Source organism: Trichosurus vulpecula, chromosome 6 (assembly GCF_011100635.1).
Source record: "Trichosurus vulpecula isolate mTriVul1 chromosome 6, mTriVul1.pri, whole genome shotgun sequence".
NCBI lineage: Eukaryota > Metazoa > Chordata > Mammalia > Diprotodontia > Phalangeridae > Trichosurus > Trichosurus vulpecula.
The window spans coordinates 159,120,397-159,135,416 of record NC_050578.1 but is presented as its reverse complement, the minus strand read 5'-3'; the positions used below and the strand labels follow the sequence as shown (position 1 = coordinate 159,135,416).

General features: G+C 38.1%; 1 protein-coding gene across 1 annotated transcript in view; it reads right to left on the bottom strand.

Moving 5' to 3' along the window:
• The window catches only part of FRYL (FRY like transcription coactivator), a 315,130-nt gene that overhangs the window by 20,138 nt on the left and 279,972 nt on the right, over nt 1-15,020 (bottom strand). The window contains exons 55-58 of the mRNA XM_036763836.1: nt 14,185-14,388; nt 12,196-12,372; nt 7,225-7,475; nt 5,776-5,983 (exon numbers count right to left, since the gene is read on the bottom strand). Coding sequence (XP_036619731.1) covers nt 5,776-5,983; nt 7,225-7,475; nt 12,196-12,372; nt 14,185-14,388 — 840 coding nt within the window. The remainder of the gene's footprint in view (nt 1-5,775; nt 5,984-7,224; nt 7,476-12,195; nt 12,373-14,184; nt 14,389-15,020) is intronic.

The following is a 15,020-nucleotide window of genomic DNA, read 5'->3' as shown; positions in this document are numbered from 1 at the left end:
ACACCTTAAAAAATACACTAACTCAAATGGCAAAAGAGCTCCAAAAAGCCCATGAGGAGAAGAATGCCTTGAAAGGCAGAATTAGCCAAATGGAAAAGGAGGTCCAAAAGACCACTGAAGAAAATACTACCTTAAAATTTAGATTGGAGTAAGTGGAATCTAGTGACTTTATGAGAAATCAGGATATTATAAAACAGAACCAAAGGAATGAAAAAAATGGAAGACAATGTGAAATATCTCACTGGAAAAACCACTGACCTGGAAAATAGATCCAGGAGAGATAATTTAAAAATTATTGGACTACCTGAAAGCCATGATTAAAAAAAGAGCCTAGATATCATATCTTTCGAGAAATTATCAAGGAGAACTGCCCTGATATTCTAGAGCCACAGGGCAAAATAGAAATTGAAAGAATCCATCGATCACCTCCTCAAATAGATCCCAAAAAGAAATCTCCTAGGAATATTGTTGCCAAATTCCAGAGCTCCCAGATCAAGGAGGAAATACTGCAAGCAGCCAAAAAGAAACAATTTGAGTATTGTGGAAACACAATCAGAATAACCCAAGATCTGGCAGCTTCTACATTAAGAGAGCGAAGGGCTTGGAATACGATATTCCAGAGGTCAATGGAGCTAGGATTAAAACCAAGAATCACCTACCCGGCAAAACTGAGTATCATGCTCCAAGGCAAAATATGGATTTTCAGTAAAATAGAGGACTTTCAAGCTTTCTCAGTGAAAAGACCAGAGCTGAATAGAAAATCTGACTTTCAAACACAAGAATCAAGAGAAGCATGAAAAGGTAATCAAGAAAAAGAACAAGCAAAAGAAACTGCAAGGGACTTACCAAAGTTGAACTGTTTTGTTTACATTCCTACATGGGAAGATGAAGTGTATGATTCATGAGACCTCAGTATTAGGGTAGCTGAAGGGAATATGCACATATATATATATGTTTATGTATATATATATATATATATAAGTAAATGTGTATGTATGTATATATGTGTGTATATATATGTGTGTACATATATATATATATATATGTAGAGAGAGAGAGAGAGAGAGAGAGCGCGAGAGCGGACACAGGGTGAGTTGAAGATGAAGGGAATATATCTAAAAGAAACAAAATCAAAGGGATGAAAGAGGAATATATTGAGAGAGGGAGGCAGGGAGAGATAGAATGGGGTGGATTATCTCGCATAAAGGTGGCAAGAGGAAGCAGTTCTGTGGGAGGAGGGGAGAGGGCAGGTGAGGGGGGGAATGAGTGAATCTTGCTCTCATCAAATTTGGCCTGAGGAGGGAATACCATACATACTCAACTGGGTATGTTACCCCACAGGAAAGAAGAGGGAAGAAGATAAAAAAAAAAGGGGGAATGATGGAGGGGAGGGCAGATGGGGGTGGAGGTAATCAAAAACAAACACTTTTGAAAGGGGACAGGGTCAAGGGAGAAAATTCAATAAAGGGGGATGGGTTGGGAAGGAGCAAAATATAGTTAGTCTTTTACAACATGAGTATTGTGGAAGGGTTATACATAATGATACACATGTGGCCTATGTTGAATTGCTTGACTTCTTAGGGAAGGTAGGTGGGAAGGGAAGAAGGGAGAGAATTTGGAACTCAAAGTTTTAAAAACAGATGTTCAAAAACAAAAAAAAAAAGTTTTTGCATGCAACTAGAAAATAAGATACACAGGCAATGGGGCATAGAAATTTATCTTGCCCTACAAGAAAGTAAGGGAAAACGGGATGGGAGGGGAGTGGGGTGACAGAAGGGAGGGCTGACTGGGGAACAGGGCAACCAGAATATATGTCATCTTGGAGTGGGAGGGAGGGTAGAAATGGGGAGAAAATTTGTAATTCAAACTCTTGTGAAAATCAATGCTGAATACTAAATATGTTAAATAAATAAATTTAAAAAAAAAAGGAAAGGAAAAAAAAAAGAAAGTGGCACTACCAGGAAGTCTCCAGTGACTCGGATAAACTTTCTGACTTTTTAAACAGGTGTCTGGAGTACCTCCCTTCTTCCCCTCTGTCTCAAGTGCTTTCAAAGCACAGCTTAGCTACTATTTCTTAAACGAAACCTTTCCTGAATCCCCAAATCTTTAGTGACCTCTCTGAAATCACTGTTGTTTTATTCATGTGTATGTTTTATTTTCCCAGTGGATTGTAGTCTCCTTGAAGGTGGTGAATGCTTCATTTTTCTTTTTGTTGCAACCACTGCCTAGCAGACATTGTACTGTTAGATGCTCTAGTGGATTATAAAATAAACACATCCATTCTGCCTCATGAGAATTGTTTATAAACCAAAAATACGCATAATGAAAACTGTATTTCAGTTCATTTCAATGGGAGAAATTGTGGTGTATTCCTGGATCCCAACTCTCCTCTCTCCCAGTTACTTTTTCTCCACCCCACCCCCCAATAGTATTTTATTTTTTTAAATTACGTGTAAAGATAGTTTTCAACATTCACCTTTATAAGATTTTGATGTCCAAATTTTTCTCCTCCCCTCCCTCCCCAAGACAGTAAGCAATCTGATATAAATTATCTATGTACAATATATTAAATATATTTCTACATTAGTTATGTTGTGAAAGAATCAGAACAAAAGGGAATAACCACAAGAAAGAAAAAACAACAAAAAAGTGAAAACAGTATGCATTCAGACTCCATAGTTCTTTCTCTGGATGTGGATAGTATTTTCCATCATGAGTCTTTTGGAATTGTCTTGGATCACTGTATTGCTGAGAAGAGCTAAGTCTACCATAGCTGATCACTGTACAGTGTTGCTGAGTGTACCATGTTCTGATTCTGCTCACTTCACTTAGCATCAGTTCATGTAAGTCTCTCCAAGTTTTTCTGAAATCTGCCTGCTCACCAATTCTTTTAGCACAACATTACATTCATATGCATCCTGGGCCATCTCCAGTCATCCTGGTGAATATCTGGTCCCTGGACCCAGATGGCTCTGGAGGAGAAAGTGAGGTTGCTGACCTTGCACAGCCCTCCCTCACTCAAATCCAAGTCAACTGCAAGTCATGTCATCCCTGATGTCATGGTCCTCTTCGAGAACGAAGGACAAACACAACCTGTGAGTAGCCTCTCCCTCTCCCTCCTCTGCCCGAAGGAAGGTACATTTCGATGGCTGAAAGCTTCCTCCTTAACCCTGGGTTTACTGGCTAGAACTCTTTCTCTAAAACTAAGCCCCCAACTTGTTCAGCCATTCCCCAACTGATGGCCAGTCACTCTTTTTCACTCAAATAAATACACAAATGCTTGTTTAATTCATAATGCTTAATGAAAGGAGAAAAAAAGTGACGTATGCATAAAGAGATGGAAAGAAGATGGAAACAGAGTCAATCTTCTGCTAAACACTGGAAATACTAGTAATGCAGAGGGTGGTGAACCCTTCATTATGACATGTTGCGTCTTGAGACTATACAAAAACAGAAAGTAAAAAATGAACAAACAGTAAGTCTCAGTGAAGACTTCTTATCGCTCAGGCCATTTCTGGTGCATACCAGAAGTTTCTCTTCTACTTCTGATGCACACTCTGTTCCTCCATGTATGACTGTGTCTCATGCCTCTTCTGTATAGGAATTAGTTTAAAATGGTAAAAAGTATTCAGTATGTAGTGAAAATAGGTTTAAATTTTACTGTGGTGCCCTAAGGCAAAAATCTGTAAAGTAAGTGTCCTGTTACAGTGAAAGCTGGGTATATGTGACAGTTCATGCCATCAGGGACATTATAATTTAACTAGAGAGAGTGCAGAGAGCTAAACAATACAAAGCAATGTAGAGAAAGGACAAACAAGTAGTATAAATAATATATACTGTAAGAGTTCAAAGAAGGGAATGGGCTCAAGTGACTGACAAAGGCCAAATGAAGAAACTAGTAACAGGAATTTTGGTGGGCCTTGAATACTGGACAGGATTTAGACATGTCAGGATACTATTAGGAGATACCCTGTGGAGGGCAGCTAGGTGGCACAGTGAATAGAGCATCAGCCCTGGAATCAGGAGGACCTGAGTTCAAATCCAGCCTCAGACATTTGATACAATTACTTGCTGTGTGACCTTGGGCAAGTCACTTAACCCCAATTGCCCTGCCTTCCCTCCCTCCAGAAAAAAAAAAGAAACAAAAGAGACACCCTGTTTTCCAGAGCTAAGGCCCAGCAAGCAAGCTGTGCCTTGAACTTGGCATAACAACAATCCCTCTGCTTGTAACTACCAAGTGAACTGAATCAGGTGCCCCACAGCTGCTCAAGAGCAAAAGGTCCCAGCTACACTAACCCTGGTTATCCACCCCACTGAGCAACCACAAGGCTCAATGACCCTAATCACTTAGAAAACTGTTTATTCAAGACACAAGAATACCTGTGTTTGTGATCCAACTGTTTGCGGTTTTCATGCTTAAAAACCCTACCCCTGCCATAGCCTATGAGCTCTGCCACTTAGGAAAGAGGTCTTCACTGGCAAGCTGTTTCCTTTGCTTGGAAATTAAACTTCTGTTTGATTCCTGACTCTCCTGTCTCTAGGCTGCTCTGTTCATCCACAGGTTAGAGGTTGGTTAAGTTGGGTTGACAGGTAAAAGTGGAAAGGGCATTGGGGGTGGGGCACTGGATAAACAAAGGCAAAGATATCTGTACTACACAATTATGGATTTATTTATATGCTGATATTTTCATATGAATTCATCTTATCTCCCCAATTCAATCATAATTATGAGTCTTATAACAGTAATATCAGGCAGGTGATTCAGAGGATACAGTGCTAAGTCTGGAGTCAGGAAGACCCTGCTAGCTGTGTGACCCTGGGCAAGTCAGTTAACCTCTGTTTGCATTAATCCACTGGAGAAGGAAATGACAAACCATTCTTTGGCAAGATATATCTTTGCCAAGAAAACCCCATGGACAAAGAGTCAGACATGACTGAACAACTTAAAGTTTACAAGGTGCTTTTCACCCTCAAAGCTAAGTAGTATCATTACTAAGCTTCCCAAGGGTGAGTCAGACAACCTAGGTCCCACAGCAACTACGAGGCTGAGCACCGATGAACTGACCCAGCAGATCTTCCATCTCTGACATCACTAGTACCGTGCTTACTTAGCACAGTCAAGAGGATTCAACAGGTAACCAGATTTATCCTAAGGCAGTAAGTAATATAATTTCACTTTGATGACCTTAGGATCAAAGAAGAAATAGCCCTGAATCATTATGAATCTATGCCTTAGGGGGATTTTAATTTTAATGAATGCTTCCAATTTAATACAACAGACATTTATCAAGTGCCTATTGTGTGCAAGGCCACACACCATTCCTCATCTTCATAGAACTGCCCTCCCAATAAGAGACAGATACAGTCTGTATGCAAATAAACCCAGCTTATGAGGAGGCAGAGAGAACAGTCCAGAGGGCTCCCAGAAAGAAAAGACAGGGGCATGTGGGCAGAGCTCTGCTAAGATTCCTAGATGGAGATGAGGAGGCTGTGCATCTTGGGCTTGGAGAACTGCTTGAATGAATACATGGGATGCTGAGTTTGGGGATGGGCTTGGCTAGAGTGTAATAGTAAGGCTGGAATCACATAGATGTGGGAGTGCTGCTAGTGCTCAGAGGCATTAACCAGCTCCTGTGGTTGGAAGATTATGAAAGGGTAGAAGAAGTTTCCAGAAAATCAGTATCATTAATCGAGAGAACCTTATTTCAGGAGAAGAACTAAATAACAAAAAGCAGAACAGTAAGGGAGAACTTTGGAAACCCCAAACTCACTGACCTGAAACAGCCTGGAGAACACATGGAAAGTGAAGACAGCACAGGATCCATCTGTGTCAGAAAGCATTTGGTTGACATGACAACGCCAGGCTTCTTCTTCATCATCATATGCTACTGGCTGAAAAGCTGCTATTATGGCAGAAAGAAATGGTGATGGAGGCGGGGACGTCTGGATTTCTGGAAAGCCATCCTGCTCTTCCTCATCTTGGCTGTAAACAGAAACATTAACAAGTTAATCAAAATGCTTTATAAAAAAAAAAAAAAAACAATCCATACTGCAAGTATCACTGACTGGGGCCAGCAATCGACCAACACCAAACTTACGTAAACATTCACTGTGACACACACCAATTTCCTAACTGGAACTACACTATCCAGCTGATTAGTTCTTGGGTTCCTAATGTGTCTCTCAAATTTATCCCTCTAATTCCTACTTCTCTCATCCCTAAGAACTACAATTAGCACCTCAGGCACAGACCTCTACCTATCCTTTTACTCTTTTTCTGGGCCCATGTCACCACTATCTGACCATATTTATTTTAATTGAAATCAATTTCAAATTTATTTTACTAAAAGTATCCTATAACCAAATATATTACCAGTGTTTTATTATTGCCAATTGGGTACTGTACTGTGCGAGTTGAAACATACAGCAGAAATATAAGAAGTGGTTACTATCAGGAAGAGTTTAAATCTTGTTGGGAAGATAATATACAAACAATCCTAGGAGAAAACGAGATAGTATATAATAAAATATTTAAACTTATTAATTCAAACTCTAAGATCCATAGGATTTCAAAGAAAGGTGAAATCAGTGTAGATTAAAGCATCTGAGGAAAAATTTTTGGAAGAGGTAGGATCTGAGTTGATTATGGAAATATTAATGTGGTAACTGACTAACATCAACATATAAGTGTTTATAATATATAAAAATAAGTTAGAATAGCTAACATTTACTAACACTTTTAAGTTTGCAAAGCATACATTTTCTACCCTGATCCTCATAACAGCCCCAGGAGGTAGGTAGTATAAGTTTTATTATCTTCATTTTATAGATTATATTTATTCCAGGTCTTCCTGGTTTCAGGTCTAGCACTCTCTCCATCAAACCAAAGTGATACATATATACTAAGCACTAGACATAATATTCATCAACATTTACAATAAGAACACCAAATATGCTCTGAAGATGGTTTAGAAATCCTTAGATTGTTGTTGTTCCTCAGCAAAGATATGAAAATATTGGTAAATGACAACACACTATAAAATTCTACGTTCTTAAAAAAGAAACGTTAGCTTATAGGAAAAGATATGTTGAAAAAACGTCAAGAGAATGAAGTAGATGAAAAAGCAGGAAAGCTTTCTAAGAAATGAGAAAATATAAAATGTCACTGTTACAAATACCTGTTCTTGTACGTCTAAGTTATATCATAAAGGAGTTGATTCTTACCTAGACAAACCTGAGAAGTCAGCTTCTTCTTCTTCACATCTTTCATCCAGCTCTTTCAAAGCGAGGGTAACATCCTCTTCACACACTGATTCAGGATAGCTTTCAAGGTTTGGGGGCTCTGGGATTTCAGTTTCTTCCAATTCAATAATTTCTTGACACATGAGAGATTCTTGCTGTTCTTGCATAACATATGACCCTTCATTTTCAAAAGCCATACTAACATGTTCATCTTTTAATAATGAACTTCCATCCTGTAAGCAAGCAAAGTTTTCATTACTTTTTAAAATTTTTTTAACAAAACAAATTCATTATAACATTCATGTCCAATCCAACCCAACAATCATTTATTAAGTGCCTACTATGTTATAAGAAATTGTGTGTGGCCCTGCTGATAAATAATGAAAGTCAATGTCTGCCCTTGAGGACCTCTCCTTTTTCTAGAGGAAATATAGAATGACACTGCTGCCGGCCCACTTCTCTTTTGACAGTTATTTCTTTATTCACACAATTGGACTTCGAGTATCTTTAAATGTCTTTTAAGTGATCTTTAGTTTTATTTCAATTTTATATCATTGATTCTAATTGGGGGGTCACTAGTTCAATCACTTAAGACTTTTTAAATCTCCTTTCCTTATCTGTAAAATCCGAGTGTTGGACAAGACATTCCTTCAAAATATAGAAAACTGTAAAGTACTACTGATGTGATTTCAAAATGTAACTGTGACCTTACAGCAAAAGAAATACCATGCCTTCTAATATTTATGGCTTTGATTACAATTTGAAAGCAGAGGTTCTTTTACCATTTTCAGGCTTATAATAACTTTCAGCACATACAATTAATGGTTTCTAGTCATTGGAATTGTTTTGAAATTTCCCTTTAAATGCCCCAAGGGAAAAATGTTAGCATGTAAGACATTTAAAAATTAACCTAACTGTAAGTTCATTTATCTAATAAGATGAATACTAAAAGAGCAAATGTGGTTCAGATGCCAAACCCTATAAAAGTTAACACCCAGTATAAAATGTACTCAAACTTATCTCTTCCAAAATTTAATGACATAACTTTACTATGGTATAATTACATAGCCCAAAAGAGAAAACAGTATATCATTAATAAAGTATAATAAGAACTAACATTTCTATAGCACTTTAAGGCTTACTAAACATTTTGCATATGTTATCTCATTTGTACTTCATAATAATCCAATGAGATACTACAGGTCTAAGTAGCATCACTATTTGGCCTAGTAGATATTTCAACTGCATATTGAATACTTTGAACTGAATTTCCTTAAGCACTTCAAATTCAGTATGTTCAAAACTTAATTTAGTCTCTTTACTTCCAAACCTTCTCTGGTTTCATACTTCTCTCTTTTTTTCAAGGACAGCAGCATTCTTTCAGTCACCCAGGTTTGTAACTTACTTCAGTGTTAAACTTGACCCTCATATCTATCTTGACCCACATATCTAATCTCTCATTCTTTCTTTACTGCAGTCTCTTCCTTTACCAGGGCTAGTCCCTCTAGATGTACTTTTGATCCTACCCCTTCCCATCTCTCCAGCACAACTGTCTGACAACTATCTCCCACCTTTAATTTTCAATCTTTCCTCACCAACTCACTCCCTTCCTTATCACTGCCTATCAGAAAGAACAGAATATACTTTAGTAGGTAGTTTATTTATATTTAGGATATAACATTAAAAGATTTTTTCCTTCAATTAAACAATATATTATTTTCATTATTCATTTGAATATTACAGTCACTGCTGCTCCTAGTCAACCAGACTTTTGTAAGGCCTTATTAGAAATTGGTTATAACACTCTAAAAACCAATTAAAAAAACAAGAAAACCAAGTATCTCAATCAATTAAGGGAACACTGTCTCTAATACCTGTTATTGAGCATGTTACAGGCTAATTCTTTCACTATGGGCAAGTTATTTAACCTCTGAACAATAGTTTCTTCATCTATAAAATGAATGTACTGGACTCAACTTTCTATGACCTTCCTTCTCTCACTTCTAAATTTCCATTTTGTAAATGGAATCTTCTGTTAAAGCTATATTTTAAAAACTATTTATGCCAAGAGTTAAAAAACTCAACAGGGGAAAATGGTATAAAGGCAATGTTCTAAAAGCCTACAAAGTTGGAGATATTTTTCTACGACAGTAGAACTTTTGAGCCTCAGAATGAAATAATATGGACTTCCTTTCTGTGGCATTCAATTTCCCTTTTCCCCCCCTTTTCAGTCAGAAATTATGGAGATATTGGGTGTTAGACACAACACACCATTTCCAAGATTATTTCACAATACTCCTCTTCATGCACTCTAAATCCAGCCAAATTTTCCTACCTACTACTGCCCAGATTCAGTATTGCACCTCCCACTGACATACCTTTTATAGGCTCTCTCCCCCATGGCTGGAATTTACTATCTCTTTACATCTGCCTTTTAGAATCCTTAATTTCCTCCAAGTCAATAAACATTTATTAAGTGCCAATTATGTGCCAGGCACTGTACTAAGCACTGGAAATACAAAGAAAAGCAATATTTGTCTGCCTCTCCCTTTTTTGGGGCATATTATGTAGAGATTATTCCCCCTACATAATCTATAGTATAATCTACAGTATGGCAACATATTAACTGGAATATCAGATTAATTCTTTTAATCCAGACCTATGATTTAATTGGTATAGTGAACACTCAAGTGAGAAAATTCCCTCTACCAATGCAGGTCAGTAACTCTTCTGAAACTTCAAGAGGCCTGGGATACAGAGGAGTTGGGTGAGTCTCCCATAATCTCATAGCAAGTATGTGCCAGAGACAGGACTTCAACTAAGGGCTTCCCAACTCTATCCAGATGATGATCTATTATGCCACCACTTCTCATATCATAGTTAATCTGATTCATTAAACAATTATAACACAACCATGACAGATGAGAATTTACTTTTGCTATTTAGTATAGCAACCACTGGAAGGAATATAAGCTTCCCAACAAGTAGACACTCTAGATTACTTTTTGACTCTATACTATCTACTTTATAGAGACCTATTCAATATTTTTATTAGACATGATGTTTATGCATAAAATTATTTTTCCCATTTCAGTAGATGTATATATACACACATACATATATATTTTTATACTTACATATATACGCACTTAAAGCTTTTGTCCCAGTTAAGAGATAGTGAGGGCATAAGGTCATGACGATAGGGGATACAGCCATGATTTTATTGGTAATAGGGGAATTGCTGGTGAGCAACCTCCCTCCACTACTGCAGGTCAGCCCCTTCTCTGCTTGGAGCACTGAGAGGGAAAGTGATTTGTTCCACATCACTCAGTTAGGAAGTATATGAGGTAGGACTCGGACCCAGATAGTCTCAGCTTCAAAGCCACATCCCTATCTGCTATGTTATGCTGCCTCTCCTTTCAGAGGCAAAGGACCTATTATGTTTTTAAAAAGTAATACAAGTCTAACAAAACTTAACCACAGAAGAAGTAGAGGGAAAAAAAGCTTACATTTTGGTGAATTCTGCTTTCCTTTCTTTCACATTATTACATTTCCTTATTAGCATTTATCGACTAAACAAGCCCAAATAATGAGAGCAGAGACACTGAATTTATTTGCTCAAATAAAGCTCAGCTCAGACATTTCCTCATCTCTCCCCTAACTTCTCCCTCATGCCCCAAGAAGCTCATTATGGGATAACCTCATCATCCTGTAAGATATCATCAACCTTACTGCTCCAATCTCAACATTACCTTCTGTCTCTCTAAGTGGGGGCCATGAACTCCAAACCTCAGTTTGGTTTGAGGAGACAGTTCAGCTGAATCTCCTCATTTCTCCTCTGGCTACACTACTTTGAGACTTTTCTGGCTTCTCCACTGTCCAGCACCAACCTCCCCCTTCCTCCCACTCCTTATCAGCTTCCTTTTGTGTTTTATCTTCTCCCATTAGATTGTAAGCTCCTAGAGGGCAGGGACTGTCTCTGTCTCTATTTGTATCCCCAGCACTTAGCAGTCTGGCACATAGTAGGTGCTTGGGGGGGGGGGGGGGCGGCGGCGCAGATATAGAGCTAAGAATGGAAAAGATGAGATCCCCAAACAAAAGTATACTAATTCACTTTACTAAAGATGGGTAGAGAACGACATTACTCAATAAATTGGAGTAAGAACTTTAAGTTCTATGTCCCAAATAACATCCTTAATGAGAAGAGAATTTATGAGAGTATCATTTTGGTAACACCTGAGAGAAAATATTATTTTCTCATATTTAGCAATGCTTTTGCAAATTCACTACACTGAAACCTATAATGGAGCAAGATTCATTTAAAATTTTACCTTTATGTTCATTTTCCCCGAAGAAGCATAAAAAAGCTACAGTAACTGCATTGTAGAAATGAATCATCTACAAGAGTCAAAAAAGCAGCTAAGATACTCACGTCTTTTTGTTCAGTCATTAGCTTGAAATCTGGCTCACTCCTCACAGGCCTTTCCAAAAAACATAATACTAGGGTTCCAAGGTCTTTAAAGGATTTGACTGCACCAACTGCTAACACAGCTGGCCTGAGGTTTTAATCCCAATCACAGCACCAATCAATAAACCCAAACACAAAGCAAAAAAGTAACAAAGCAGTATTTTCAAAGAAAATAAAGTGCTGTAAAAAGATGATCACCATTTCCAGAAAAGCATTTAATACATTAACTTAATGTTATTCTGCACTACAAAATGCTTATTGAAAACACTTGCAATTATTTTTAACCTGTGGGTTGTTTCCTGAAATATAGCAACTCTTAATTTTGAGAAGATGTTAACAAAAAATACAATTTAAGACATTCCCACAGGTTAGAAATACTGAAGGCAAATTAAATAATCAGTGTAATAGATGAAAATTCTTTGGAAAGAAAAGAGAGTAGTAGGAAAGTGCTAAGGAGAGCCCCGATCAGCCATGCACCAGCCCACCTGTCTCCCCACCTCAGGCAGCTGGCTGTTAGCATTATCTAGAGAAGCCTCCACGCTTGGGCTGTCAGCTCTGATGTGAAGCACTTCTTCGGTGGTGACACTGCTAGCTGAATCTTGGCATTGAAGAAGGGAGTCTTGGTGGTCTGGCATTTCATCTAAAGTGGACTCATTGTTTAACTAAGAGGACGAGAAAAAGCAAAAATGGTATATAAATGTAGGAGTCAATGATATTTCCAAATATTGTAGGAAATCAAGTTTATATTGCAAGACATTGTGTTGCTTGGGTTAAAATATCTGTTTCTGCAATTTCTTGAATTTTTTCCTTTTTTCATTTCAAAAACAATCATGACAGGTATCAGTAACATACTCATTAAAGCATCAGTAGAACCAAAATAGTCATGAATATAAGTAAAATCTAATTAATGCAAATACTTAAAAAAAAACTGGACTTGTTATTTCATTAGTGAAGGGAACTGCTGGTGAAGAACAACCTCCTCCATCACTGCAGACTGTCACCTTCACTTCTACTTAAGAGAGGTTAGATGACTGTCCCCATGTCCCACAGCTAGTAAATGTTGGAGGCAGAAATTGAACCCAGGTCTTTCTGACTCGAGGTTAGCTCTCCATATCTTTATGCCTATGTCTGTCTCATGCCCCTTGACTAGACTAGGAAGCCCATGAAGGCTTCAGAGTTGGCTTCATAGAGCTTTCTCACATAGCTCGCTCTCTTTAAGAGCAGCTTTCATGAAGCATCCCTGATTCCTCTAGCTCAGAAGTCCTTAACTGTTCTTGTGTCATGAACCCATGAGTAAAACCTATGGATCCCCTTCTAAAAATAGTATTTTAAAATATATGAAGGAAATGTTGAATTCCAGTTAGACTGAAAATAAAGATGTTATTTTTTTCCTTGTTCATGTTCACAGTTACCTCTGGTTATGAACTCCTGCTCTAGAGAGATGTGATCTTTCCTTCCTTATACCAATCTTTTGATGTTTCTCCCGTACTATTATGTCAGTTCGGTATCACAGTTACTTGTGAGTGTGCAGTGTGCCCCTGTTAGCTTGTAAGGCACAAGAGTGCAGAGATTATTAGTTATTCAGTTCAGGGATCTACCCAGAATAGATGCTTAATGAACATTTGTTGAATTTCCTCCTTTTGCTTTCTGTCCAGAGCTCTAGCCACTAAGGTCATTTTGTTTCGGTTTCTGTCATCTACTCTAAGTTATCCTTCCTGGTTTTACGTCATCAGAAAATGTGGCCCACAGGGCTAGCAAGCTCTTTAGCCTTGGGTGCCGTAACTGAAGGAAGAAATGACATTTCTATTGCATTTTCAAGTTTGTGATGTACTCTGCAAACAGGTCATGAGATGTTATTATCCTCACTTCACAGAAGGCTCTGAGAGAGTAAGTGCCTTGGCCAGGGCCCCAAAACGAACCAATGTCAGTAGTATCAGCAGCAGGGCTCTTGCCAGAAGCTTGCAGATTTTATCTACCACACCCCTGCTATCTTTGGGTGACAGAGTACGGAAAAAAGATGGAAAAGGAAGAGGGAATCCAAAGGGGGCGGGTGTGGGGGTTGGTTGGGGGGTAGACAGCTAACCCACTGCTGTTACTAAAAAGAATTATTCAAAAGTCCCATGTGACATTGATAGTGATGAGTAGTTTCATCATAATATCTCATAGCTAAATGGACTTTAATGGAATCAAGTGACGTTTATATGCTAAGAAAAGAGGTCAGCTTCCACTTTTGACATATAATCATGGTCTAAGGAAAAGAAAAACTAAATGAAGTCATAGGTTGATAAAAGTAAAGGTTGAATGGAATTTAGGTCGTCTAGACTGGCTTACAGATAAAGAAGCCGAGGCCCAGGAGTTCACTGATGACCCAACGCCACAAAGGAAGTAGCAGAGCCAGGGACTGAACCCAGGTCCACTGACTCCAAATCTACCACTCTTTCCATTCTCAATCATTTGGGAAAGTCGAAATTTACCATCTGGGAGCGCGAGAGTATTTGACTTGCTGTCAGGGCTGCTTCCTCTTCTGAGGACTCATCAGTGTCTTCCTGATTGGTCAAGTTGAGGCTGGGTGTGCTGCCAGAATACCGACATTCCTGAAGGGAGGGTGTGTCCCCTTTGTCAATGCTGTCAAGTGAGCGCCTTCGGACTCCCCAGTTGAAATTGTCCATACTTTCACCCTGTAAAACAAGATAATTAATTACTTCACAACTACTTTTGAAAATATGATATTTGGAAAACATGTAACAAGTAGGAATATCACCATAAACATAATAAACAGAGTTTCAATCAGCCCTTTAATTTTTAAAAAAATGTTATATTGTTAAATGTTCGCATTTAACTGGATCAAAACACGGTTGAAAACCTCTAATTAACTTTAGACAATGTATAATTCTCTGAACTTTCTATGTGTTATGATTTGGGACTAGCTAATTCTAATGTCTAAACCATGTATCTGCACTAAAACACAAACATAAAAAGACTATGTAAATACAGACAGACACACTTCACAGATGACAACAGATTAACCAGCCCCTATACCAGGCTGCAACTTACCTGCAGCTCCTGGTTAGCAAAAAGGAAAACACACATAATTAGAAAAACGAAGACAAACATTTAAAAACAGTGTCTAACTTGGGGAAAATTATTTCTGATTTGCCAATGGTAAAAGACTGATTCAAGCTCTGGATTAAGCTTTGTTCAGAACACCAGAATGGCCAACCAAACTTCTCTCCTTATGCACAATATAGTATGGAAAAGTCAGAGACGAACACTTGAAACAACATTTCTGTTTGGCTAAACAGATAGAACA